General features: G+C 36.6%; 1 protein-coding gene across 1 annotated transcript; it reads right to left on the minus strand.

Annotated features, from left to right (window-relative positions):
- Nucleotides 1–3,785: 3,785 nt before the first annotated feature.
- Nucleotides 3,786–26,098, minus strand: LOC127942253 (potassium channel subfamily T member 1-like). The gene is made up of 32 exons (XM_052537944.1): nucleotides 25,847–26,098; nucleotides 25,434–25,580; nucleotides 23,911–24,300; nucleotides 22,431–22,510; nucleotides 22,229–22,331; nucleotides 21,252–21,293; nucleotides 21,092–21,140; nucleotides 20,260–20,319; nucleotides 20,065–20,139; nucleotides 19,897–19,980; nucleotides 19,716–19,810; nucleotides 18,700–18,883; nucleotides 17,246–17,410; nucleotides 16,986–17,122; nucleotides 16,699–16,762; nucleotides 16,378–16,486; nucleotides 16,120–16,228; nucleotides 12,696–12,845; nucleotides 12,376–12,611; nucleotides 12,093–12,303; nucleotides 11,136–11,241; nucleotides 10,851–11,023; nucleotides 10,693–10,764; nucleotides 9,811–9,945; nucleotides 9,502–9,613; nucleotides 9,301–9,402; nucleotides 8,582–8,665; nucleotides 8,379–8,501; nucleotides 7,056–7,347; nucleotides 6,627–6,689; nucleotides 6,199–6,283; nucleotides 3,786–4,945 (listed from the first exon to the last, which is right to left on the minus strand). Exons 1-32 carry the CDS (start codon nucleotides 25,915–25,917, stop codon nucleotides 4,879–4,881), a joined length of 3,975 nt encoding a protein of 1,324 aa, XP_052393904.1. The 5' UTR covers nucleotides 25,918–26,098; the 3' UTR covers nucleotides 3,786–4,878.
- Between the last annotated feature and the right edge of the window lie 1,745 nt (nucleotides 26,099–27,843).

Here is a 27,843-nt window from a genome sequence, read left to right on the forward strand (position 1 = left end):
CTTCTCATCTGGTATGTTTGTCTTTTTTTAATGTGTGTGTGTGTGTGTGTGTGTGTGTGTTTGTGAGGTTTTGTTTTTCAGCTGTTCACGGTATAATTTTCTCTAAGTCTCTGACAACTGCTCTCCAGACCTCACCCTGGGTTTGGTCCTCTCACTTTCCAAAAACAGACTCCTTAAACACTCATGGGGCTTTCGTTGACTTATCGAGCGCGTGTTCGGTGCTCTTGCCAGCGTCTTGTGGACATTGTAGAACATTTGGCATAAGCTGTCTCGTACTGTGCTCTTGCTGAAGGTTTTAGGCTGGTCACCGTTTAGACAATGTCCTTGAGACGAACTCCTGTGCTCAGCGTCCTCCAAAATATCTGACTGCATTCTGCTCATAGCAGACCGCGTGACTCTTGCTCTCTCTCTCATCTGCTTGACCTCTGTCTCACTCAATCCTCTGGCATCTATCCTTACTCTCTCTTTCTTAATGTCTCTTTCTTGTGCTCTGAGCGGATGTGTGTCTCTGCCAGGAGAATGTCTATCATATAACATTTCACTTTCAGCCCATCAATAAGACATGATTTCACTACACACTCTCACTCACTCAGATATAAGTATGTGTTTATGTATTATTTTCTAGGTCGATGCATCAGGCAAATGTATCTGTTTGTGTGTGTGTGTGTGTGTACAGTGATGGATAAAAATATTGGCAAAGAATTGTCTGAGGATTTGAGAACCAAAATACGGAAAACCATGGGCCGTCTCAAGACTCCAAGTTCATTACGAGAGATTTAAATGTTCCTGTGTGTGCAACATTGTGCAAAAATATAGTTTTTTTTAAGTACATCATTATACTGTCTTCTGAAAATGAAACGAGGCCTTCAAAGAAAGTCCCTAAAGTAAAAAATGGTAGAGGTTCACTTATATTTTGGGGTTGCTTTGCTGCCTCAGGCACTGGATTGCTGGGTCTCCATCAGAGGTCATGGGTCTTACAGCAGGACAATGACCCAAAACATGTTTCAAAAAGCACCTAAAAATGGTTTAAGACAAAGCACTGGAGAGTTCTGGAGTGGCCAGCAATGAGTCAAGATCTAAATCCCATAAAGCACTTGTGGAGAGATCTCAAAACAGCAGTTGGGAGAAGAAACCCTTCAAGTCTAAAAGACCTGAAGCAGTTGGCGAAAGTTGTCCAAAATGCAGAAATGCATCATGTATAATATGCATGCGTGTGTGTGTGTGTTGATGTCCATCTGGGAACATCCTGCATGCAGGGTCCAAAATGAACCCTTTTTACTTTTACCTTTAATTATTAAAATATTATATTCACTAGTGTTTGGGATCAGTATATTTTTATTATTATAGAAATTAATACATTTATTCAGCAAGGACCTATTAAACTGATAAAAAGTGACAGTGAAGACATTTAAATGTTACAAACCATTTCTATTTAAAATAAATACTGTTCTTTTGAACTGTCGGTTGATCAAAGAATCCTAAAAATTCATGTTTGCACAAAAATAGGAAGCGGCACAAACATTTAGAACATTGAAAAAAAAATAGATTTTTCTTGAGCAACACATCAGCATATCAGAATGATTTCTGAAGATAATGTGACACTGAAGACTGGAGGAATGATGCTGAAAATTCAGCATTGGTCACAGGAATAAATTACATTTTACAATATTATTTGTATAAATTACAATTTAAATAATTTAAATAAACTGTTGTTTTAAATAGTTATAATCGTTCACAATATTACAATTTACTGCGTTTTGATCAAATAAATGCAGCCTTGGTGAGCAGGAGACAGGTCTTTCAAAAACATAAAAAAAAAATAATAATAATCAACCCCAACCTTTTGGATCTTAATTTCCAATGTAAAAATTAATTGTGTGAATTAATGTGTGTTGTTGTCTGTCTGGATAAAATTATTCTTGTATGTGTGTGTGTGTGTGTGAGACCTGTTTTAGGACCACTTGTAGCAGACAGCTGTTGTATTGAAATACTAACCACGCTAAAGGCTAATGTGTTTAATGGTTAAAGGCCTGTGCGAGCTGACAGTCCTCTGAACCTGACACTCTCTCTCTCTCTCTCTCTCTCTCTCTCTCTCACACACACACACACACACTGATAGACCCTCACTGGAATCCTGATGTGAGAAGCAAGAAATTCAACCACTTCACACAAATTTCAAATGAATATATAATATTTGAATACATATCTAAGACATCACTAAAATGATCATTAAAATAAATATGACAAAAAATGTTTGACAGCAGAATGCATAAGTATTACACCCATAAATCTCAATGTTCAGTGTGAATGTGTGTGTGTCTGTGTTTAAGGCCAAAATTCAGGCAGTGACACTGACCTTTTGCTCTTTGAAGGAGGAGTTTGTGTGTCTATGTGTGTTGGTTCTCATGGTCTGATGTCCCATGAGACACTGCGACAGATGTGACGTCTGCCCACCCTCTCTCTCTCAAACACACACACAGCAATCCTACACTGTCCATGTTCATGTGTGCATCCTTCTCATACAGGTCCATTTGTTTGCCACGTGCATGTGTGTTTTCACAAGCGCTTGCATTCACCTGCATGCATGTGTGCACACGTCTGTGTTGCATGCACACAGTATGTCAGGCCGTGTGAAACAGCACAGATAAACACAATGGGTGTGTTTGTGGGCATGATCGGTGATGCTAAAGAGCGCAGCCTCAGGTGATCTCTCATAAGGGGTGCAGGTTTGGGCCTGAGGTGTCACACTCCTGCTAATGACACGATCACAAAACACCTCCACAGGATGAAGAGATTAGCATCTGAGAGCTTCTCACAGAAGAACAATGAAACATGACACCAAACACTCCTCTGACAACCTGTTTTGTGTCTGCTTCAATATTAATCACTGTTTGTTGTTTAAGTAAGGAATTAAGGGTTTACTGAATTGTCCGTGGCTTAAGGAGATCTTTTTCTGCAGCATTCGTGGGGAAGATTGTGTATAAATAAAAAACACTTTCTTAAAGACAGTGTTTATATCTAATGCTTTGATTTGCTTCATTTGGAAACAATTAATTTAAATGTAAAAACAGACACGAAGAGAGATATTTAATAAACATATATTAATGTATGTATTTAAATTTTGTACAAATTAACTTTAATTCAACTTATATTTGAATTACATTTATTTATAGAACTCTACTGTACAAAAACTAAAAACCAAAACGAAAAAAATGTAATATACTAAAAGATGCATGTACAACACACACACACACACACACACACACACACATATAGACACAATGTGTTCTAATGTTCTATTATAATACATTTTTTAAATCTAAAATAATTTATAAAAAAAAAACATTTACCCACTTGGGGCCTGAAAGTTTCCCCTAACTGAAGAATCACCCGTATATCATATAGAGATAGAGAGAGAGAGAGAGAGAGAGAGGGAGAGAAAGAATATTAGATTGATAATGTTCCCTCTTAAGTCCAATAATTCATCACTCTTAAAAGAAATGAGCACACACACTTTTCCATGAATTTTTTCCTCACACACACCTTGCCGTTCACACGCCTCCCAGTCTCGGTCTCTTGCTCAGACCTGCCGACCGAAACTGCCTCTCTCAGCAGTGTGTGTGTGTGTGTGTACCCCACACTGCTGGCACTCGTTCTTATTCCCACTCTCACATGATCATGAGTTGTACTTCCAAATGGACACACCTCACAGCACTATTAAATGTTCTCTCTCTCTTTCACACACACACACACACACATGACCTAAAACAACATATGCATTTAACACTTTAATTTCAAAAGGCAACAAATTCACAAAAACACAAATTACGGTCTATACATACATAAATACATTGTACATTATAATTACAATATCAACACATTGTACATTTCATTATTACTGGTATGTGGACAACTTAGTCTAACTGAAAACTAACCAAATATGCACAGCAGTAATAATGACTAGAATGGCTAGAATGGAGTGATTCCCCCCTTGGACACTTAAAGGAGTAGTTCACCCAATGGATGTTGAAAATATACTCTCCTCAGGCCCCCAAGATGCAGATGAGATTGTTTCTGCATCAGATTTGGAGATATGTAGCATTACATCACTTGCTCACCAATGTAGCATGCTTCGCAGGACATTAACTGATGGACTGGAGTGCTGTAGATTACTTGTGATGTTTTTATCAGCTTTTCAGACTCTCTTTCTGACGGCACCCATTCACTGCAGAGCATCCATCCATTGATTCAAAGCTACATGTCCCCAAATCTGATGAAGAAACTAAACTCTATATTATTTTGATGTCCTGAGCAAATTTAAATTTTTAGGTGAACTATTCCTTTAAGTCTCAGACTCAACTTGTGTATCTTTCTTTAATAAATGCTACATGGTTTGATATTTTATCTAATGCAATGACGTTCAGATATTTTTAGATACTTTTTGCGGCCGCTGTACATAATAAAGATCGTCTTTAATGCAAAACCCTGTTAAGGTGATAAAAAAACATGACAATAAAACGAGAAATGCATGCCTGCATTACAACAACAAAATCATGTTAATCCAAATTACAAAGTTAATTGCATGACTGTAATCAGTTTTTATGCTAACATTATCGCCCTCTAGTGTCTGATCTGCAACAGGACAATCTGTGTTTGTTACTGCAATGGATAAATAACCCTCTTCTCTGATGGAACATGAACTTTGACTTCACTGCACAATATTTCACAAAGCTATTTGTATTATATGCAGTGTTCAGACCATAATATAATTGATTAATCTAAGAGCAAAAGCTTATATAAGCGAAACATTATAGTCCAATTCTACCATGGCTTTTTGATGTAGTTCTGACCGGTTAAATCTCGTTGAGTTCTGGTGTGTCAGTTGCGGGATTGTCCAGGCGGTGCTTCAGGTACATGAGCCAGTGGATCCGGACGGATCAGGAACCTGCAGAACACAATGAGCACTTATAAAGCACTCATGTTTGAGGTTTTACTCTGACAATGTGATTCATCTTGACATAGATGTTTGTGTGCATGAATATGTCTGAGTACATGTCTGTGCATCTTGTTTTGCTGTCTTTATGAGGGACAAATGTCACCACAAAGTAGCTTAAACCTGACACACACCTGCAAACACACATTAATATGAACAGATATCCCTATAAATACAGTAAAACCTGTAATGAACTACACTTTGGGGATTTTCTATGGGTGGTCTTCCTGAGAAAATTGCATGATAAATGACTAAATAATGTCTTTAAAAATGACAATTAAATAAAATCTAAAAATCTATATCCTAAAATTGATTAAAATCTACAAAAGACAAATAAAATCAATAATAACAGCAGTTTGGTATGTCCAAAATCTCTAGTATGGCAGTAGGGATGTTAACAGTACAGTGTTATTTTAATATTAATTATATACTATTGTAGTATATAATAACATACTATATTTAATCAACTTTCTATTTTTATTTTTTCAGTTTTCATTTCCATTTTAGTTTTTGTTACATGCTTTTGACATTTTATTAGTTTTATGGGCCTTTTAATATTTCCATATAGATTTAATTTATTTGTATTTCAGTTGTAGTTGTAGTAATTATTTTAGTACTTTTTTATTAGAATTTTTCTTTTTTGTTAAAGTTTTAATATTTATGTTATGTTAGTATACTTGAGATAATATGACATATTATATTATAACATTATATATAAATGTATTATTATTATTATTAGGTTTTAACATTTTTAAGTTAATTTTATTTTTTATTTTTTTTATTTTATCAATTTTGTTGTGTTTTTTTCATATTTAGCAGTTTTTGCATTTAATTTAATTTTAAGTTAAACTGAATTAAAATAAAATACTAAATTAAATAAAAATGAGAAATGGCTTGGCAACTGACTGAAATAAGTCTTTTTAATAATTTTTTTTTTAAATAAAGTTTTTTTTTTTTTTTAGCTTCAGTGTTTAAATTTTTCTTTTACTTTTAGTTTACAACAATAACCCTGGGAATTGTTTTAATATTTTATTTTAATCACAGAAAATTACTTTAATATAGTTCTAGATACCAAAAGCAATGAAGTAGCCCCCCAAAAAGTGTCTGAATATTTCTAAATAGCGCCTACAATTAGTTAAAGAATAACACTAGTGAAAGAAATAAATGTGTATATGTGTATCAGTCAGGAGGGATGTGATGCATACACCACATCATTGAGCTGCAGCAGCGTGTCGGGGGCGGGGTTTATCAGCACATATGAGATGGAGTTCTGCTGGTCATTCAACTCATCTGCAACAGAGATTGGTGGACACACCTGTCACTCAAACAACATGGGCGTGGTTAATGTTCCACAGGAAAGATGAAGCACTTTAACATCTAGATAAGAAACTTTAGGCTACAGTATAAGGTGTTATAATTTCTTGTGTTATGTAGCATGACATTAAATTCAAAAACATTGACTGGGAATTATAATGGACTAAAATTAAGTTCTTTAAAATCTAAATATGCCACGAATTTCCTCACAATAATTTACCGTCTTATCTTCGATATTACTGTCAATACAAGTGGATAGAATACAATGAAAAGAATAAATACACCCCAGGAGCAAACTATTTAAGTAGAGGGTGTTTACCTTGCAAATACCCCAGATTAACTCGGTTCATCACATCACTGGCTGTTAGATTTGTGACATCCTCTAAAAGAGATGAAAGACAGAATGAAAAAGAGGAAGACAGAAATATTGCAGATCAAAATTATCTGTAAGTATAATTTCTGATTAAACAAAGGTTCTTCTGTCCAAGAATGTAACCACATATTCAGGATTCAACATAAAACAGTGTTCACAACCCTTTTTAATTCCATTATCTGATATACATTTTCAAGTGAAACATGATACGAGAGAAATGTAGGACAGGAGCTGATTTTGTGAAAGCGAAGGGTTACTAACCATATCAAAACAAACTTAATTGGGGCACATCTTCCACAAACCAAATGGCTATTCCATAAGCATAAACCTATCATACATATTAATATTATTAATGAGGTAAGGGGCGTGGTTTACTATATCCAGCCGTGTGCAGGCCCAAGTGCTGCATGCGGTTCCTGACCAGTTCCGAAAGCTCCTCCCTTTCCGAGCGGCGTAACACGCCCAGACGCTGGTGGATGGAGCTGAGGGAGGAGTCACACCTCTTCACGCTCCGCCTACTGAGACGCCTCGTCCAGTGCATGCTCTTCTTCCTCAGGAGTGGGTGCTCTGATTGGTCACTGCTGTACGAGCTCCTGGTGAGGATCTTTGACTCCTCCCCCTTCTCCCTGGTGTCGTTTAACCTCTCGATGCTGACAGAACCTTGAAACTGGAAACACAAAATACAATGGGAAATATTAATAGCGTCACCATGGAAAAGAAAATAATATTATGTTACTGGAGACTAACCACAAAAGTATTGATTGACTGAAAGAGTGATAGACAGACAGACAGACAGACAGACAGACAGATAGATAGATAGATAGATAGATAGATAGATAGATAGATAGATAGATAGATATACAGAAAGACAGACAGACAGACAGATAGATAGATATACGGATAGATAGATAGATAGATAGATAGATAGATAGATAGATAGATAGATAGATAGATAGATAGATAGATAGATATATAGATAGATAGACAGATATACGGATAGATAGATAGATAGATAGATAGATAGATAGATAGATAGATAGATAGATAGATAGATAGATAGACAGAATACAGACAGACAGACAGACAGATAGATAGATAGATAGACAGACAGACAGACAGATAGATAGATAGATAGATAGATAGATAGACAGATAGATAGATAGATAGATAGATAGATAGATAGACAGATAGATAGATAGATAGATAGACATATAGACAGACAGATAGACAGATAGATAGATAGATAGATAGATAGATAGATAGATAGATAGATAGATAGATAGATAGATAGATAGATAGACATATAGACAGACAGATATACGGATAGATAGATAGATAGATAGATAGATAGATAGATAGACAGAATACAGACAGACAGACAGACAGACAGATAGATAGATAGATAGATAGATAGATAGATAGATAGACAGATAGATAGATAGATAGATAGATAGATAGATAGATAGATAGATAGACATATAGACAGACAGATAGACAGATAGATAGATAGATAGATAGATAGATAGATAGATAGATAGATAGATAGATAGATAGATAGATAGATAGATAGACAGACAGATATACGGATAGATAGATAGATAGATAGATAGATAGATAGATAGATAGATAGATAGATAGATAGATAGATAGATAGATAGATAGATAGATAGATAGATAGATAGATAGATAGATAGATACCTCAGGTGATGCGTGTGATTCTGTGCGGTAGATTCCGATGGGAATCTCTGAACTAGACGAGCAGAACTTCTGGAAGAGTCTCCCGTACGTGCGGATCCAGAGATCAGCCTCACACACGTGCATCTACACACACAGGAACATGTTCAGAAACAAACACTGACAGATCACAACACAACACACATCATTCTAAACACACAGCTCACAGCGCACAGGTATCCTGATCCCGGTGTGGTGTCCAATCCCAGCAGCAGTCTGGCTATCGGGATCATGTAGTCCTTCACAAAACACTCACATACAAAACAAAGCGCAAAATGATCAAAAGCAATATTACTAATGCATCTCTCTGCACAGTCAAAAATACAGGTATGTTAGATGGACAAACAAAAAGAACTTTCAAAAGATTTTTTTTTTTTTTAAATAAATGCTGTTCTTTTGAATTTTCTATTCATCAAAGAATCCTGAAACATGTTATCCACAAAAATATGAAGCAGCACACTGTTAATATTAAGGAATGTTTATTACGCAGCAAATCAGTATATTAGAGTGATTTCTGAAGGATCACGTGACACTGAAGACTGGAGGAATGATGCTGAAAATACAGCTGTGCATCACAGGAATAAATGGCATTTTACAATATTCACACAGATATCGTTATTTTATTTTATTTTCATAATATTTTACAATATTTCTGTTTTTACTGTATTTTTGATTAGGTAAATGCAGCCTTAGTAAGCAGAAGAGACCTTTCAAAATATATAAAAAAAATGACTTTTGAGTGATATTGTAAACTTTGAATGCAATGTAAGTCACTAAATGTATAAAATGTTTCTATTTTATACCTGTCATGTTTAATTCCTGAGCACACTTAGTTTACTTGGGACTGTTCAAATTCCTCTTTGCACACACACACACACACACACACCTGGTACAGGAGTGTGTCCAACATGCTGATGCTGAAGACTCGACCAGCAGCAAACGGAAGACGAAACATGAAGGCGAGATTTGAGCCTTTGTCACGTTCCTTCTGTCGATCGAACACACACATTTTACAATATTTCAGCAAAACAACTGTATTCCATAATTAAGTGCTACATAAATGCGCTCTCCTCTCTCCATCTCTCACCTTCTCTAGTTTGGACAGGGCGAGAGAGTAACAGTCCTTGGCTCTGAACTGCATGAATCTCATGTTTGATGGGTGAGTCAGTTCTGTGATTATACTGAGACTTGGAAACAACCTGGAGAGACTCAGACAGAAAAAATTAGACTATATTTATAGATTTATATTTACATTGATGCATTTATCTAAAACAACTTCATTAGTTGAAGTAAACATTTCATTAGTTAATACATTCCCTGGTGATACAGAAATTACATATTACACAATTAATATCGATTTCTACTCACAGATGCAGGTCACTGGTTCTAGTCTCACCTGAACATGGTCTGCACGTTGACAATGGTTTTGGCATCAGCCATATAGTCCTCCTCTGCACTCATAGTGCTCTCTTTATCCACCACCACTAGATTATCAGCATACAGAACACCACACTGCAATAGGCTGTCCAAACTGTCAATCACACAAATCAGATATATTCACATCTAAAAGGATATATTTGTATTGGCTGCCAAAAATAGAGCTGCACAATAATAATAAAAAAAAAAAAATCATGATATGATTGCAATTCTGAAATCATAAAGGCTGTGGCTGTGAAAGAGAATATTTTTTATTATATAATTTTGTATTATTCTTTTTTAAACATATGACAACATAACAATAATAACATATTTTTGTATAATATTTTATTTAATATTTAATATTTATATATTTAATTTTATTTATAATTTTCATATATTATATTAATTAGTTATATTATTTATTTCTCAAATATTATATGTAATATATATATATATATATAGTGTGTGTGCGTGTATGTGTATATATTATATAATGCTACACAATCATAAAAAAATTGCCAAATTGTACGGCCCTTTTTAAAATATAAAACACAATTTTATTACAAAAATAACATTTCTTTTTACCAAATTGTGCGAGATTTCATTGAATAAACATATGCACAATGAATTATTATTATAATTTACATATTTATGTATTATTTTTGTTTAATATTTTATTGGTAATAATAATTATCATCATTCGATTTTATTTATTATTATTATTATACAGATAATCGCAAATAAATCTCTTTTCTTCATATAAAATAATTTGCATCTGCAATATTTTTTATCCAAGAATCAATTTTTTTTGCAAATCGTGCAGCCCTAGTCAAAGAGAACTCTTTTGGTCTAACTGTACTTGTCAATGGTGCCACCCATATAATAGACCATTGGGAAGCAGGATATGGCCTCAAGGAAGTGGTCATCAGGTCTGCAGGAAGTAGAAATACATTATTAGTACTAATGAAACTCACATGAAGTGAATGTGTGTGTGTGTGTGTGTGTGTGTGTGCTTACAGGTTGTCTAACAGCAGGACTATAGGGTTGAGCTCCCTTCTGGGTCTGTAATAAGCTCTTAAAGGCACTATGAAGTTGTAAAGGCCATTTCCAGGCGTCTCAGCAGAAACAATGATCAGCTTGTTTTTGAAGCCATACGCTTTTGCATCTTCAAAGGAAACATGCTCACAGCTCTAGAGGTGCAAATATAGACATATATGATATGCAGTTGTGGTCCAGGGCAATGCATCTTACGCAAATACAGCATTTGGATGACATTTGTACCACATGGAGGCTGGTGCTCACTTGATCAAGCCGTAAACAGCAGAAATGGGCTTTCTGGGGCAGGAGATGGCAAAGGGTCGGGGAGCTCCCAATGTATGGAGAGTTTGGGGGGTATCCTTTCACAAATCTGAGGAAATTAACATGAAAATGCACTCTGACAGGTTAGTTTGCGTAAAACTTCAACATTTACTTCATTGTGCTTCTTCAGTGGAACACAAAAGGAGAAAATTTGATGAATGTGCACATGTTCGGATACAGGGCCACAATTTTGCCTTATAAAAAAAACATACAGCGATTCAAAATCTCATGTTTGTTGGGCTGCACAATTAGGCCAAACATTTTGTAATTATATGTCAATATGTATAATAAATGAATTATTAATATGCCTATAAAATAATAAAATAAATAAATAAATAATAATTTTAAATATTAAATAATTATTACTCTTATTATACTGTAACATTAGTACTGTACATTTATTATTATTAACATTAATATTATTAATATATTAATATAAATAAATATATATTAATATTAATTAAATACAACCACAAAAATTAAAATAAATAAGATAAATATTATTACTCTTACAGTATTGTAAAAATAATCATATTTATTTATAATCAATAATTTATAATCAAATTATTATTATTATTATTATTACATGTAAAAATATTAAACAAAAATAAAAATATTACTATCATATTTTACAGTAAAATAAAATCTAGTATTTTCTTAAACAATACCACTGTAAAATTTCAAAAATAAATATTTATGGCTGTATTAATTTCTTGATTTTTTAAAAACATTAAATAATTTCCAAAACTCAGGGTCCAAAAGCACAATAAAATTACCCTTTTCCCTTTCGGTTTCATAAATCATATTAATAAAAAACCTTATGCACCTTCTTAGCTCATGAAGTTGAGATTAACCAAAAAACCCCTTTGAATCTGAATTAGGAGCTAAGAATGAACTCACTCATTAGCTGTTACATCTTCATCTGAGTGTCCAGCCTCATCCTCTGATTGGTCACTGAGCAGATCACACGGCAGTAAGGAGGCGGAGTCAGCGAGCTCTAGAACGGGCGCTATGCTTGGACGGCGACTTCCTCGTTCGTTCTCCGGGGGCGGAGCCAGTTTAACGCCACTCTCAGTGGGACTGGTGTTCTGAAAATCCATAGCAACCGTTCCTAAAAACAATTAAACGGTTATAAACTGACCTCTGACGACCTCTAGTATCTCTCCTATCCATTCTCGCTCACCCATGCTAGCGATGATGCTATGAACCGGCAGGCCAGACGTGGTGTTTAAAATGTCACAGTGGCCCCGCCCCTTTCCCAGATCTTCTTCCTGTCTGCAGATGAAGGCGGAGTTTTCCTCCTTCGTGATGTTGATGTAGTAACAGGTGTCGCTGGCAGACATGATGTGGCGCGGTCCAGGGTTCAACAAGATGCTTTTGTTATCTTCTCTCTTCACGCCAATCAGACACACGCCATATCTACACACACACACACAAATCAAAATAGCCTGACAGCACAAGTCTAAACACATTTAATATGTTTCAAAGCGCGTATAAACCTACTTCTTGTGAGCGTGAAAGGCGGCGTAGGTGAAGCTTTTGCTGTTGTAGTCTCTGAAGAACATACTGTCACCCAGACGGATATGATAGACCTCATTACCCGAACATCGGCCGTACATCCTCTGCCACTGCTCTGGAGACTGCTGGCCTTCTCTGAACAGGATTTAACATGTTACTCAACTATTTTTTCATTACATTTTCATTTGCCAGGTGATTTTTATCAAACATATGTTAAGATATACTAATGGCAGGTGTAACAGAACTTTATTATTTCGAGACTAGTGGTCAAAATTTTAGGGTTGGTAACATTTTTTTTTAGTTTTTGAAAGGAAGACTCTTAAGCTCACCGACACTGCGTTTATTTCATCAAAAATACAGTAAAACTGGTAATATTTGTCATGATTCTGCCCTCGTGTCCTTGATTTTTCCTAGTCCTGAGGCAGGATCATGACAGACCCGTGTTTTGTGTACAAGCACATGGCCTTGCCTTTGGGCCATGTGCTTGTGTTGTCTCGTTCCCTTGCCCCGCCCTCCTTGTTATCCTAGTCTTGTCGTGATTGTCCTATCTGTGCCACCTGTCGTGTCTTAATTGTTCCCCTATTTAGATCTCCTAGTGTGCTCTGTCTTTCGTCGGTTCATTTGTGATTTGTGATTGTTCCTCACCTGTGATTATACCCTGGTAACCCCTTTGAGATATTGTATCCTGTATAACCGTGAGTGTTATTTGTAGTTAGTGTTCTCCTGTTTTGAGTCTTTGTTTATCTTGTTTAATCAGTCCTATTTAGTATTTGTTGTATCTGCCCTAGTCCTGTTTTCCCCCTCGTGGGTTTTTGTTTTCCCTTTTGTAAATAAACCCTTTTGTGTTGAGAATTCCGTCTGCACTTGAGTTCCTCCCTTACCAAACCCTGACAGAATGAACCGACCAAAAGGGAACTCAGCAGACAGGAGGCAATGCTGGATGTCATCAGCCAGCAAGCGGGATGTTTTGAGGGCTCTCGCCTAGTGGTGTTCCGGGGGACCAGGGGAGGTCGCTCCGGAGCAAGCGGTCGAGAGGAGGAGCCACAGAGGTCCCCTCCACCTATCCACCTGCCAACGATTCCAGAGGGTCGTGTCCTGGCCGTGGCAACCCTGGGGGATCAGGCAAGTCCCCCCCAGAGCCCTGAGGCGCCTTCCACAGCCTGCAGTCTCCCCATGAAGCGAGGGAGACGATGGTCGTGGGAGTCAGCCTCGGAGGCGTCGGCGTCCGAGTCTGCCCTGCCCGAGACCGAACTTCCCCAACCCGTCTGTCCCAGCGGTGACCTCTGCACCGCGGCCTAGAAGGAAGAGGAAGAAGGGGTCTCCCGGTCCTGCGACTCTGTCGCCTCCTGCAGCGGTGAGCGTGCCCGATCCAGCAGCGGTGAGCGCTGGCGTGCCCGTGCCAGCAGCGGAGAGAGCTGGCGTGCCCGTGCCAGCAGCGGTGAGCGTGCCCGAGCCAGCAGCGGTGAGCGTGCCCGAGCCAGCAGCGGTGAGCGTGCCCGAGCCAGCAGCGGTGAGCGTGCCCGAGCCGGCAAAGAAGAGAGCTGTATGCAAGTCTGCAGTCGTGAGAGCGGAGGAGAGTGCCGCGGCCGACTCTGCAGCAAAGACTCTAGTACAGTCTGTCTCATCTCGTAAGGAGATGCCAATTATCCTAGCTGCTAAAGCCTTTTCAGATTATTTGTCTAGTCTTGTCTGGATCCTAGAAGTCCCCGTCAGTCCTGTCTTGTCCCCAGACCCTGTCCTCAGAAATCCCGAGTGTCCTGCCGTTGTCTCCCCGTGTCCCGTAGATGTCGTCTCCCCGTGTCCCGTGAGTGTTGCCCCGTGTCCTGCTGATGTAGTCATGTGTCCTGTTGATGTGGCCCCGTGTCCCGTAGGTGTCCCGTGTCCTGTTGTCCCCCCGTGTCCAGTAGATGTTGTCCCCCCGTGTCCAGTAGATGTTGCCCCGTGTCCAGTAGATGTTGTCCACGTGTCCAGCTGTCGTCTCCCCGCGTCCCGTAAGTCTTGCCCCGCGTCCCGTAAGTGTTGCCCCGCGTCCCTTGTCTGCTCCTGTCATGTCCCCTGTCAGTTGTCCCGAGACCCCTCCCCGCCCCTCACCACCCAGACCTGCCCGTACCCCCCGTCGTCAGCCTTCGTCCTGTCCTCCTAAGATTCCTACCCCACCCACCCGCCCTGGTCTGTCCCCCATGAACTTTGTGGTCCCGCCCCCTCCCCTTCCCTTTTTGTTTTTTTTGATTTGTCACCCTAACCCTGCCGTTGTGTACTCATGTTTGCCTTTGTTGTTATTTGTCATGTCTTGTTGGTTTGTGTCTGTGTCCCAGTCGGTCATGTCAGTCTTGTCCCGTGTTTGATGTTCCCTTGAGGAGCGTCTGGAAGCCGCTCCTTAAGGGAGGGGTTCTGTCATGATTCTGCCCTCGTGTCCTTGATTTTTCCTAGTCCTGAGGCAGGATCATGACAGACCCGTGTTTTGTGTACAAGCACATGGCCTTGCCTTTGGGCCATGTGCTTGTGTTGTCTCGTTCCCTTGCCCCGCCCCCCTTGTTATCCTAGTCTTGTCGTGATTGTCCTATCTGTGCCACCTGTCGTGTCTTAATTGTTCCCCTATTTAGATCTCCTAGTGTGCTCTGTCTTGCGTCGGTTCATTGTGTTCCTCATATGTGTTCCTACCTGTCAGCCTTGTGAAAGAGTATTCCCCTTTGAGATATTGTATCCTGTATAACCGTGAGTGTTATTTGTAGTTAGTGTTCTCCTGTTTTGAGTCTTTGTTTATCTTGTTTAATCAGTCCTATTTAGTATTTGTTGTATCTGCCCTAGTCCTGTTTTCCCCCTCGTGGGTTTTTGTTTTCCCTTTTTGTAAATAAACCCTTTTGTGTTGAGAATCCTGTCTGCACTTGAGTCCCTCCCTTGCAAACCCTGACAATATTGTGAAATATTTTTTGCTGTTTAAATAAGTCATTTTCTATTTGAATATATTATAAAATGTAATTTATTCCTGTGATGCAAAGCTTAATTTTCAGCATCATTACTCCAGACTTCAGTGTCACCTGATCCTTCAGAAATCATTATAAATTTAAATACTTTTTTTAACAATTTAAGTGTCTTTACTGTCACTTTTGATCAATTTAATGCTGAATAAAAGTATACATTTCTTTAACTATCCTTAGTTTCAAGATAGTGTTAAAAAACACGGTATTACCAGAAAAGTTGTAAAATTAAGTAAACAAGTTCTTAAAACAAAACTCAATTTATTTAGTAAATAAAATGAAAACAATTGGGACAATAAAAAGATGTACTGAAAAAACAAGGTGACGGCTAAAGGTGTGTTTGGGAAACCTGTCTGAAAACAGTCAATATTCTTAGCACGGTAGCGCAGAAATAACACACTTTTAAGAGTGTTTAAGGAGTCGTGACTCACTGTCCGCGAGATGTGTGGACCAGTAAAGTGATCAGTGTAGAGGTGGCTGGACACAGACAGTTCAGAGCCAACATGGCGTATTTGAACTCTTCTTCACACACTACATGATCTACAGGAAGAAACAGGCATTCTGCTCAGAGCCAAGATGGCTGACGGTTACAAAGTCATCCAAGGGCTTCAAATGATACAGAGAATGATAGCAAGAAGAAAACAAATACATAATGCAGAAAATTATGTGGAAATAAGGCAAATTAGTACCTGCGAACTTAACATGGAATTTGTTTTCGGGTTTGAGAATCTGGACGTAAAGAGGGCAGTTCGGAGCGAAGTCTTTCACAGCCCAAGCCCTCAGAATAGTCTGGTGATCCTGTCAATAAATCAATACCAGTCCGTATTGGTTTATTACCTTTGTATATAAATTTAATAAACCGACTGGATTGAACGCAAAAAACAAATGATAATATCTGACTGTACAGTAATCTGTATGACATCTTTTTATTTAAAAAATATTGATATGTTTAACTTTACTACTACATATGAATGATAAATAAAAGGTTAGTGATTTACGTGAACACTCACTGCTGCCATGCGATCAGCTTCATTCCTGCTGCTAAGAATGAAACATGCTTCTGCGTCATCCATCCTGCAGAACAAAAGCGACCAATCACAGAAGCCAAAAAGCTGTCATTCAAACAATCAGAAAACTGAAAAAACGTGAGATCAATTCTTTGGGGACAGGCTTGGAATACAAGTAGAGCACATTTTATCCATTAGTTGTTGCAATCCTATGAAAAACCAATAAGACTGTATGTAAATCCATGTATAGGCATGCTGTGCTGTGATTGGTCAGTGAGGCTGTCACTCACTTGGCTCTGAGTAAATCCTGGTTTTTGAGGGCAGATCCTTGAAGGTAGATGACCCTCTGTGACCACAGTGGGATCTGCAATATCCTCCTCACCTGGACGTCCATCTCACATGGACACAAGATGACCACGTAATAATCCTAAACATGCACAAACACAACACGGAGTCAAACTAGAACGAGACACAGTAAACATCAAACAAATTGGATGAAAAAAAGACATTCTGAACAGATTAAATGCACATAGAAGGACAGAATACACACCTGTGTGTGAGGGTGAGCGTAGAATTCGTTGAGAAAGTCCATGAGCAGGTCGATTTTGAGAGTACTGACACATAAGACCACATGTCTCTCTGTCTGTGCTCGATGTCTACTGTAGTTTCCTCCGGATTTCTGCCTTTCCATCCACAGATAGATCAACTCCTCAAACTACAGCCAGAGGATAAAGAGACACACGGTAAAACCAAAAAATACTTCGAAAGATCATTGCATAGCCAAATTAGCATTTGAGTAGACAGACAGTAAAAAATAAATGAAGACAGTAAATAAAAAAGTTTTTTAATTCATTAAATTAATTAAAAAAAAGAAGACAAATACAATAAATAAATAAGAAAAATTATATGGATGATAACATGGAATGTGCTAAAAAGAGAATTAAAAAAATATTTTTTAATGTAAAATACATTTAATTTTTAATACAAATTTAATTAAACTAAACAAATACAATTTAAAAAATTATCTTAACAATAAAATAGCAATGCTGACTTGAAAAATCGCCAGTAACATAAAATTGGTGAATGGATTGGTTTTTGCAAATACTTGTTTTTATGAAACTACAGTAGCTTTACTTGTTTTGTTTTTAAAACGTGAAAAAATACTCTTTCAAAGACCACTGGCTGTTTTAATAGTCAAGTCAGTATTTTAGTTGACAGAGAGAACATAAAAAAAGTAAAAAAAAAAAAAAGAAAGAAATGTTTACAAAAATTCAATTATCAGTAAAAAATACAATTAAATCAAACAAATACAATTAAAAAGTACAATTTAACTTTTAATAAAAAGTAGGGATGCACGATAATATCGGCACAATATCGGTATCGGCCGATAAAAGCTTAAAATGACCATTATCGGTATCGGCCGATATGAATATTTCTGCCGATGAGCCAAACCGATATTCTCCAAGTGAAATAATTGACCTGTTTTTCAGATGTGAATGTCTGTCTACATTTGTAAAATAATAAATTTATGGTAGAATCAGTACAGAAGAGATACATGGATTTCTCTTCAGTAAAATTAAAGTTTAAATATATCAGTATATATTTGTATATATATCGATATCGGTATCGGCATCGGCCAAAATTATTTTGAAAATATCGGCATATCGAATATCGGCCAAAATCCAATATCGTGCATCCCTAATAAAAAGGTAATCTTTTTTAATAATAAAAATAACAAAAAATACAAAAATAATCTTCAAAAATACTTAGATCATTTGCTGTATTTGAATTAAAAAAGAAATACAAAGAAAATACAATTTAAAAACAATAAAAACTTTTTATCTTGAAATAGTCTCTTGTAACAGGGTTGCAAATATTTTTTATTCTGAAACTACAGAAGTTTTTATTTCTTGTTTGGATTCGAAAAATGAGGGTGAGTGGATTCAAATAGTGTTTAATTACCATTGTTCTGATAAATGTAAAAAAGTGCTTGATTCCTCTGACCTGTAGAGGCAGCACCACCAGCGCCACGCAGATCATCACCACCACCAGCAGCTGAGATGGCCAGATCTGTGGAGTCACATCACCGAAGCCCACCGTAGAGAAGGTCACGATGCAAAAATACAAAGCGTTAAAGAGAGACAGACTCTTCTTCCCAGCACGCTCTAAATGCTGGATACCACAAGTGCTGAAAGAGACAGAAAGACTTTAGTGTGGGTGAAGAAGAAGAAGCAGATGTGATAATAAGCCAATTTTGTAAATAAAATATATCTCAAAAAAATAAAAGGTGTAGTATTCAATAAAAAAAAAAAAAAAAGAGATGTGATGAGAGAAACCGTAAATATTTCCTTTTTTACTTTTAATAAAAAAATTTTTTCAATATTAATAAGAAAAATACAATTAAATCTATATTTTTTAATAAACAATTCTCTCGACAATAAAATAATTAGCTGAAAGATATATTTTAATATTTAATTTCATATAAACAAAATTAAATTAAAAACTATTTGCAATAAATAAAAGCACAATTGTTAATAAAAATAACACATTCAGTTCAGTGTAATCAAACAAATAAAATAAATTTATAAAAAAAGAAATACTATAAAATGATTTGTGCTGAGACAATAAATATAAAACTGAATTTCTATGAATTTTTTAATCCAAAAATACAATTACATTAAAAATACAATAATAACAAAATAAAAAAGGTATGTGCTGAAAAAAACAGTATATAAAAACAAAGCAATTAAAAAAAAAAAAATACATCTCCTTTGATCAAAAAGTCTCCAGTAACATGAATTGGTGAATGGAAACAATTGCAAATATTTTGTTTTCTAAAACTAAAGCAGCATTATTTCTTGTTTGGATTTTAAACATGAAGTAAATGAGATTTAAACATGTTTAATAACCATGTTTTAAATTCAAACGTGCACATTTATTGACCAGAAATGTAAAGAATATCATGATATAATTTTTTGGATATATCGCCAAACCCTAAACCAGATAAAAATGATTCTTACCCGGTGAAAACGAGACATAAGAGAGTGCAGATCAGAATGAGGACCTGGTTGAACATGGCCGAGTGTGTTCTCTGAATGGCCCGGTGCAGATCATTCTGTAACACACACATATTATCTATTAGTTTCTGTACAGCACTGCATAGACGCTGGTGTAGGTTCATTGGGAATGGTTAAAACTCACTATCATGCTCTCCAGAGCACACTTGGCCAGCCAGCAGTTGAGAAACACAGGGATAAACAGGTTTCTGAGAGGAGGCCAGAAGATCTGACACAGAGGAAGAAAGGGTCAAAGGGGTCAGACCGTATTATCAGATGTAGTTTGGGATTTCGCTCTGAAGATGCTTCTTACCGTTATGATGAAAGGAACAGTATTTAGCATCTCCAACAGGAAAGACACCTGAAATATCTGCTCCCATATATTACCCTGAAAAAACACATGCACTCAGAAACAATCTGTCTGGAACATCAGCAACCAGAAGTTGTGGTAGCTTCTAGTCTCAGATTCAGAACAAACTGAAAAACGTTCACACATGCACAAACTCACCTTGTAGCTGAGGTACATTAGCAGCATGGCTTCCATGAAACTGATGGATGCTACAATCACCTGAGGAAAAAAAATGTGCAAAATAAGTAGAGCAAATGCTTTATAATGTGAAACACTACAGGCGGGCGCCACCTACTGGTCAAAATGGTGAAAATGCAACAAAAAACTTGTTTAATGACACCTTTAACAAACCAACAGCAAATGTTGTCATGAAAATGTAACCTATTAAATGTATTCTACAAATAATTTAATAGCATTATATATGAAGGTTCTATAAAATGTGTGTTTTATTAATTTGTAGGTTTTGTTTTGGGTGTTATTAGACAGTACTCCTTGTTGTATTATACTTGCATAAATATAAAAATTATTTAACTTCATTCAAATGAACCTATACTATAAAACTGAGCTGAGATCAGTTAAAAACAATTAGACACTCATTCATGGGTTCACTAGATATTTTTTTGAGTTTTAAAGGCTAAATGATTGCATTTAAATATAAATGGTAATGCTTTACAATAAGGCCTCATTTGTTAACATTAGTTATGCATTAAATAAAATAAACTAACAATGCACTTTATATATATTTACAGCATTTATTAAACTTAGTTAATGTTAGTTAATAAAAATGTTCATGTTAGTTTACAGAGCATCAACTAATCTAATCGGACAACTTTTGATTTTAAATAATGTATTAGTAAATGTTGGATTTAACATAAACTAAGATTAATACATGCCGCATAAGTATTGTTAATATTAACCAACATGATAAACTAATATTATAAAATGAAACCTTATTGTAAAGTGTAAAGGGTTTGTTTTTCTTTGGACCCACCTGAATGCCCCAAACTGGTATTTTTCTGTCTACCCAGAATATCAGCTCCCTGGGAGAAAGAAGCAGATTGGAGCGAATAAATGAAAAGTATGAAATCATCCCTGAATCACATCTGCATAACCGAGAATAAAGCGCAGTTTGATGCTGATGTTTGTCTCACCAGTTGATCTGGTTGGTCTGCGTGGTGCTGCTGCAGTTGATACTGAAGAGAGAGGAGGTGTGACACATCAATCTATAGGGGAATTTACTGCAGCATATGAAATGATTCACTTACTTTCTTTGAATATTAAAAATATTCTCTAATACCAGCACAAATGAGTCACGGTAATCGTGCTCTATATGCCATTTCACACTCACAAACATTAAAGGGATAGTTCATCCAAAAAATAAAATTTTCTGTAAACTACTCAGCCTCAGGCCATCCGAGATCGTGGGTGAATTTTGTCTTTAGTAAAACACTTTTTTTTTTTTTAGTTGAAGAGTTTTAACTAAAACTGTGGTCCTTGGTGATTTATAAGATGTAAAATCAATGGCTGCTCTCACTTGAGAATCAAAAAAGTATATGCAAGACAAAAAAAGAAGGTAATATGTTGTAAATTGTATGTTGATTAATTTCTTGCACAGACTGATCATTTCACTTCATAAGACCTCAGTATATCACTAGGAGCCATGGGCATTCATTTTGCCTTGTCTGTATTTTCCTCTTAAGTTGCCATTGACTTGCATTTTATGTATTACTAAGGACAAAAAACTCAGCAGTCCCACACAATATCGATACTTGCACATATATATTTTATTAACAAAGTTTGGTCCTATTATCTTCATCGGGTATACAATCAATGATGTAACACATTATTATATTAGAAACATCCTGTAGAATGGTTATTATATACATAACTTCTTAAAATATAGTTTTTTAATTAATGAGCATAATTTGGGACAAAAATAGAGCCCAATTCAGTGCCACTCACTTGAAGCTAAAAATCTTTATCAAAATTGAATTAATTTTATTTCACCAAGGACCACCATTTCAGATCGTATTTACTGTTCTAATGAAGAAAAATGTCACCTAGATTTTGGATGAATTTTTTGTAGTTGTTTTTGGGTGAACTGTCCCTTTAAGACAACAGTTCTTACCATGCGTGGTGGAGCTGAGCTGGATTATCTGTCATGACTCGTATGATGTAAAGAACACACGTCAAAAGCTTCAGACAGAAGTTAAATATTCGGATCCTTAAACCTGGAGGTGAAAGGTCAGTGCATTAACAGGGCATAAAATCGAAATACAGATAACAGGTTAAAACTTACAATTAAATGTCTAAAGTCCAGGCTAACTTACTGGATCTTTGGTTTTTGATGAAGAAAAGTTTGAGTCTCTCTTTAAACGTGTTCTCATCCACATAAAACTCCACATGGACCCTGCAAGAAAAAAAAGCATGTGTCCAATATCCTCAAACAATGAGCAGTCAACAAATCACTGTCTGAATTCACAACTGAATGATTATGACATTAGCTATGTTGTGAATTAAACTTGAATAAACTGGAATATTGCATTAAAACATTTGCAAATACAGCACCATCTCCATCCCATGTGTTCAAAATAACAAAGTATCAGTAATAAAATAATAAAGAATTGTTTCACTGGGGAAGCCTACATAATAATTACTTGTGCCTCAGAGCATGCAGATGAATGCTGCGATAAACGCTTCTGACGAAACAAATGACAAACGATGTTATCTTCTGTTCAGAGGTGAATGCCTGATGTTTGAGAATGCATTAGTGCGAGAAAATTATACCAAATCTTTTAGATGACAGACTTAGGCTAACTAATTTTAGAATGACCAAAATAATATTTTAGATGGTGAGCAATGAGATTGGTCTGCTGGTCATCCAGTTATCCAATCACATGATCTGCTGTGGCAAAGACACATGCGTTTTCTTACCAGATAAAAAAAACATAAAATAATAAGTGCTGCCTTATACAGTCAATGTGGGTGAAAGTGTGTATTTGTGCACGTGGTTAGTTAAAATACTTATAGAAAGTTGACAAGTCCTGTGGTGTGACATGCTAAACTGAATTTCACAATTATTATCATGCATGCAAAATACTAGTACTATTTTAAATTAATCAGTAAACGCTAAATCATTAAAATGATTAAATATGCACACATTTTAAACTGAAATCTTGATGCTATTAAAAAGCAGACACATTATGCATCAAACACTTAGTAATGTAAGTGATTATGAGGCATAAATCATGTCATATAATGTCAATAGAAATGCCGTCGTCACTATATGTGCGATATGTGTTAGTTTTCCTGTGCATATTGGTGTAAAACCGATCAGTGATGTTTTGATGCATAAAGACTCTTTTTATTCTTTCCAGCACCATGTTTAAATCTGTTTACATAGTTTAGCACTAAGAGCAATTCTCTACATTAAAGTCCCAGTCCTTCACTGGAGATGCGATGTGTCTTACAGTTCCCATGGAGACCACAGGAGCGGTGGTTTTATTTGCCGTCATAAAGTGAGACGAAGCCATCAACATTACGACCCCTGGCCAATGTCATGTAAAAAAAAAATAATCAAATGTTTCTGCAAGAAAATACATGGGTGATTGTCTTTGGAAACCATGACATATAATTAACCTTAGGAAGAATACAAAAAAACTTTGACAACTGAAAAGTGCAGCACTCATCAGCACCTGGAATCCACTACAGTGTTTCAGATTCAGGAAAACAGCACATATGCTCAGTGAATGTTTCCACTTATTCAAACACGAACAGACTGCAGTGACTCTTAGAGACGTCGTAACCTACCTCTGCCCGGCATCGCTACCAAAAGAGTCCAGCCTCCAGTTTACCAGAGCCGGGTTAACCCAGGATGGCACTGCATTCTTCTCTTCCATAACAGAGAAATCCCAGGGGCTTTCTAGACGAGGATGTGCGGCGATCTGAGCTGAGAGGATTGTTATGGAAGTACATAATCTATAGCGGCACGGATCAAAATAACCCACCCACACGGTCTTGATTGCAGACGCACAAGCATGTGCTTCACTGCCAGAGTTCTGCCTGGTCTTTCTCTGTCGTGTATGTCTCTGCATTAGAATTGCAATGCACTTTAATTGTTTATTAGTTTCACTAGCATCTCTTTGTTGAATACATGCAGAAGTTGGATGTTTTTTTAAATGCACAACAGCAGCGGCAAACCTACCGTTATCTGCATTCTGTTAATGCATAAAGCTTATTAAACATATATGTCACACAAGTGTATGTAGAGTTACCACAACCTGTTTACAAATAGAACTTTGAATGAAGGAGCAATCAAACCAAAAGACAATTTAAATGTCAGTCAAATGAGCAATTCTTTGGCTTATTCATGCTGTCCACCTTTCTGCAGTGCCCACCCTCTCTCTCCCTCCTGTTCTCAGGAAATTACAGATAATAACCTGCACAAGAGGCTATTTCAGTCGATCTGGAGAGATGTGGCCGTGTGCCCACACACACACACACACACACACACACACACACACACACACATGCACGATAATACTTTTTCTTATCATTCAAGGTTTGCCAGAATCAAATAGCCAAGGAAATACTTTGACGTTCTCTTGTTCAGCAGTTGAAAAACATGCAAACATGAGAAGGTTTTTATATTTTCTGTGGTGTATGCTGACGCAAAACTCTCCACCATGATCCTAGAACATTGCATGCTATTGCTTTACATGCAATACAAACACTCTTGGTGTGTCTGAAATCATATACTGTCTGAGCAGGTGCTACATTTGATTTTTTTTTTTTTGGAACCATTTTATATAGTATGAATATGGCTAATATGAATCAAATTTGGATGTACCACATCCGCAATGTTGATGACAGCCATTCACAAGTACTCTCCAGTGGCCTCATTGTAAGTGTCCATCGAATGCGCACTTAGTAGGACATCTGGGTACTTTTCGTCTACTGTTTTTCGACATGAATATGGACATACTACTCTCCTCCATTACTGTTTGTCGCATACTAAATAGTGGGGAGGTATTAACGTTCAGACATATTGTGTCTATCTAGATGCCTTCTCATTTATTTATTTTTTGTGATGTTGGTAAAAACTTACCAGTTGACTTACGTACCATTCTTCTATTATTTCGTCCATTGTACTTACTGTATGTCAGGTTACTGTTAAACAAACATTTTTTGATTGTATCTTCTGGTCTTTTGGATGTAATTCTGACTGATGGCCTTCATTAACTGAGTCAGGCATGACGTTGCAAATGAAATAATGGTAAAACTGGGTAATAAACAGTGCTGGGGAGATTACTAACAATGTATATAGGTGGTACCTGTCATCATGAAATGTCTGGTTTTCTAGCAACAGGTCTCGGAACCGGAAGTAGGCTTGAAGGGATGGAACCACAGATGCTCCAGCAGTCATCTCGAGGTCCTGCACATTTAAGACCACCCCTCTGCCCCCAAGTCTTGGACTAACACTAAGAGAAAAGACACAGAAAAAAAATATTCTAAAGAAAAGCCTGTGACGTTTTGAGGGTGTAATAAAATAAATATATTTAAAAAAACTGCATTATCAACGACCGATATAAAAATGTACAACAGGTATTGTTACTCTAACGGGTTTTCACAGGGAATTTGGTATGTAGTTTAAAATTTAAACAAAATAAAGAAAGAAAGAAAGTGAAAATTGAAGTGTCTACTAAATTCAAACTTGGTTCTGAGGAGCTCTGTGCGCGCACTTTACCTCAGGCGTGCGGTGCGCGTGCTCCCTTCGTCGTATTCAAATGTGTGGTTGGTGTAGCACGCGCCGCTCATATTTTCATTCTGGCGCGAGGACGGAAACGTCACTGCCACTGTATCTTCCACACGAGCCAGAGCGTCAGGCTTAGCGCGCTTTACGATTTGAAAAAAATTCCGTTATTCAGTCACCGTTCAAAATGTCCACATCAAGTATAGACAGATAAAACCTTTCTGATCTAAAAGTATGACATCCAAATAACACGGTGAGCAAATATCAAAGACTAATTTGAAAAATCAGGAGACCTGACATCCAATCAAGCTTCATTTTGACTTTATATGATTTTTAAAATAAAAGCCGTGGCGCACCTGAGTCTCTCAACTTCTATTGAGTCAGTTAAGATCATAGAAGCATTTTAAAGCGGCAGACACAGCGCCGTGTGCTGGACAGCCTTGAACAGCATCTTATTCATCATGAATAATAACTATTACTCTCTAGAAAGACATAAAGTCTTTTTAGTTGCCAAGGCTACATATATTCACAGTTACATAGCAACAGAGTTTTAGACTTAATTTCTTAGAAAAGCCAGACTACAGCATTGAATGATGTTTATCGGGACAGGGTTTCCATTAACATGGGAATTTTTAAATTGTGATTCCCCATGCCTGAAAAAAGTCAACAATTATAGTTAATATAATTTAACCTAATATATTTAATTGACCTATAACTGCTCTCTGAAAATTGGTCAAATGAATTTCTGAACAGAAAAAGTGCCACTGTAGTGCCATATTTGTTTTCTTACTCTGAAAACAATGGCATTGAATGGTTACCACATTCATACAGCAATGCTGGAATAAAATACCATAGTAGTAACATCTCATCTAAAACCGAATAACATAGTACAAAATCAGTACGTTTTTGTGATTATCAAGAAATTATACAGTTGAATATAATTTCACTTAATGGATTATTATGTAAATCATCAGTGTACTTTAATCAACACATTTCACACAGCCTTACCAGAGCCAGATTTCCACCTGGATGCTTGGACTGTCAAAATGTCAACGAAATTAGAAAAAAAAATTATGAAAAAGAAAATGTAAGAGATGAAGTGAAATTGAATATAACTCTTAACTTTTATGACATGAAGAGTAAATAATGACAGAATTGTTGTTTTTGATAGAACCATTCCTTTCTACTGCTAACATAACACCATATTTAAAGGGATCGTTTAACTCGGTAAATTTAATTCTGTGATCATTACTCACTCTCAAGTTGTTCCAAGATATGTTTCTTTCTTCTGTGGATCATAAAACATTATTTTTTTTTAGAGCACAGACCCCTGGATCATCACCGTGATGGAGCATCTGTGCGGTCATTTTCCACTCGTTATACAGAACTGCTCAACTGGACATCCTTACTCCAGCCTCCAATTACTCCAAAAAACGAAACTGTTTACATTTATAGATTCTAGTGGCACCTGACCAAGCTTCGTAGAATGTTTAGGCTGGTGAATAAAAGTCTAAAAGCCATTGACAAAAGTGATTGATATAAATACTGACTTTCATATATCATGTCAAAAAGGGTTTATTCCTCTTGGAGTGACTGTGGTTGTTATGGCATTGACCCTGGGACTGTGCAGGTTGGTATTATTTTTAGAGGTCCTCATCTTCTTCAAAGGGTTTGCTAAACATAGTCATACACACACATAAAAAAGGAAATTCTGAAAAAAGCATTTCCAGACAACACATACGGAAACTCATCATGCATAAAAACACAGTGGGCAAACAACAAACACCCACCTGCTCTGCTGTGAACATGCTGTACAGTAGATTTTAACACTGATGATGGATCAGAATATTGCTGTGTTTCTACTACTGCTTTCACAGGGACTTGAACAAACCCCTAAACAAATCTCGAAGTAAACTTTAGCACATAACTGAATCAAATCAGGCAGTTTGTTGAGGAGATGTGTGATGATAGAACTAATGGTTTTACATAAA

The sequence above is a fragment of the Carassius gibelio genome, chromosome A21 (assembly GCF_023724105.1).
Source record: "Carassius gibelio isolate Cgi1373 ecotype wild population from Czech Republic chromosome A21, carGib1.2-hapl.c, whole genome shotgun sequence".
Taxonomy (NCBI): Eukaryota; Metazoa; Chordata; class Actinopteri; order Cypriniformes; family Cyprinidae; genus Carassius; species Carassius gibelio.

What these genes read in the sequence shown, in the direction of transcription:
- LOC127942253 (XM_052537944.1), bottom strand. Translation starts at nt 25,917, where the DNA reads ATGAGCGGCGCGTGCTACACCAACCACACATTTGAATACGACGAAGGG. An exon ending in GTCCTGCTGTTAGACAACCT is followed by an intron (nt 10,765 to 10,850) that starts GTAAGCACACAC and finishes TACTTCCTGCAG; the next exon opens with ACCTGATGACCACTTCCTTG. An exon ending in CTGCAGCTCAATGATGTGGT is followed by an intron (nt 4,946 to 6,198) that starts GTATGCATCACA and finishes TGTGTTCTGCAG; the next exon opens with GTTCCTGATCCGTCCGGATC.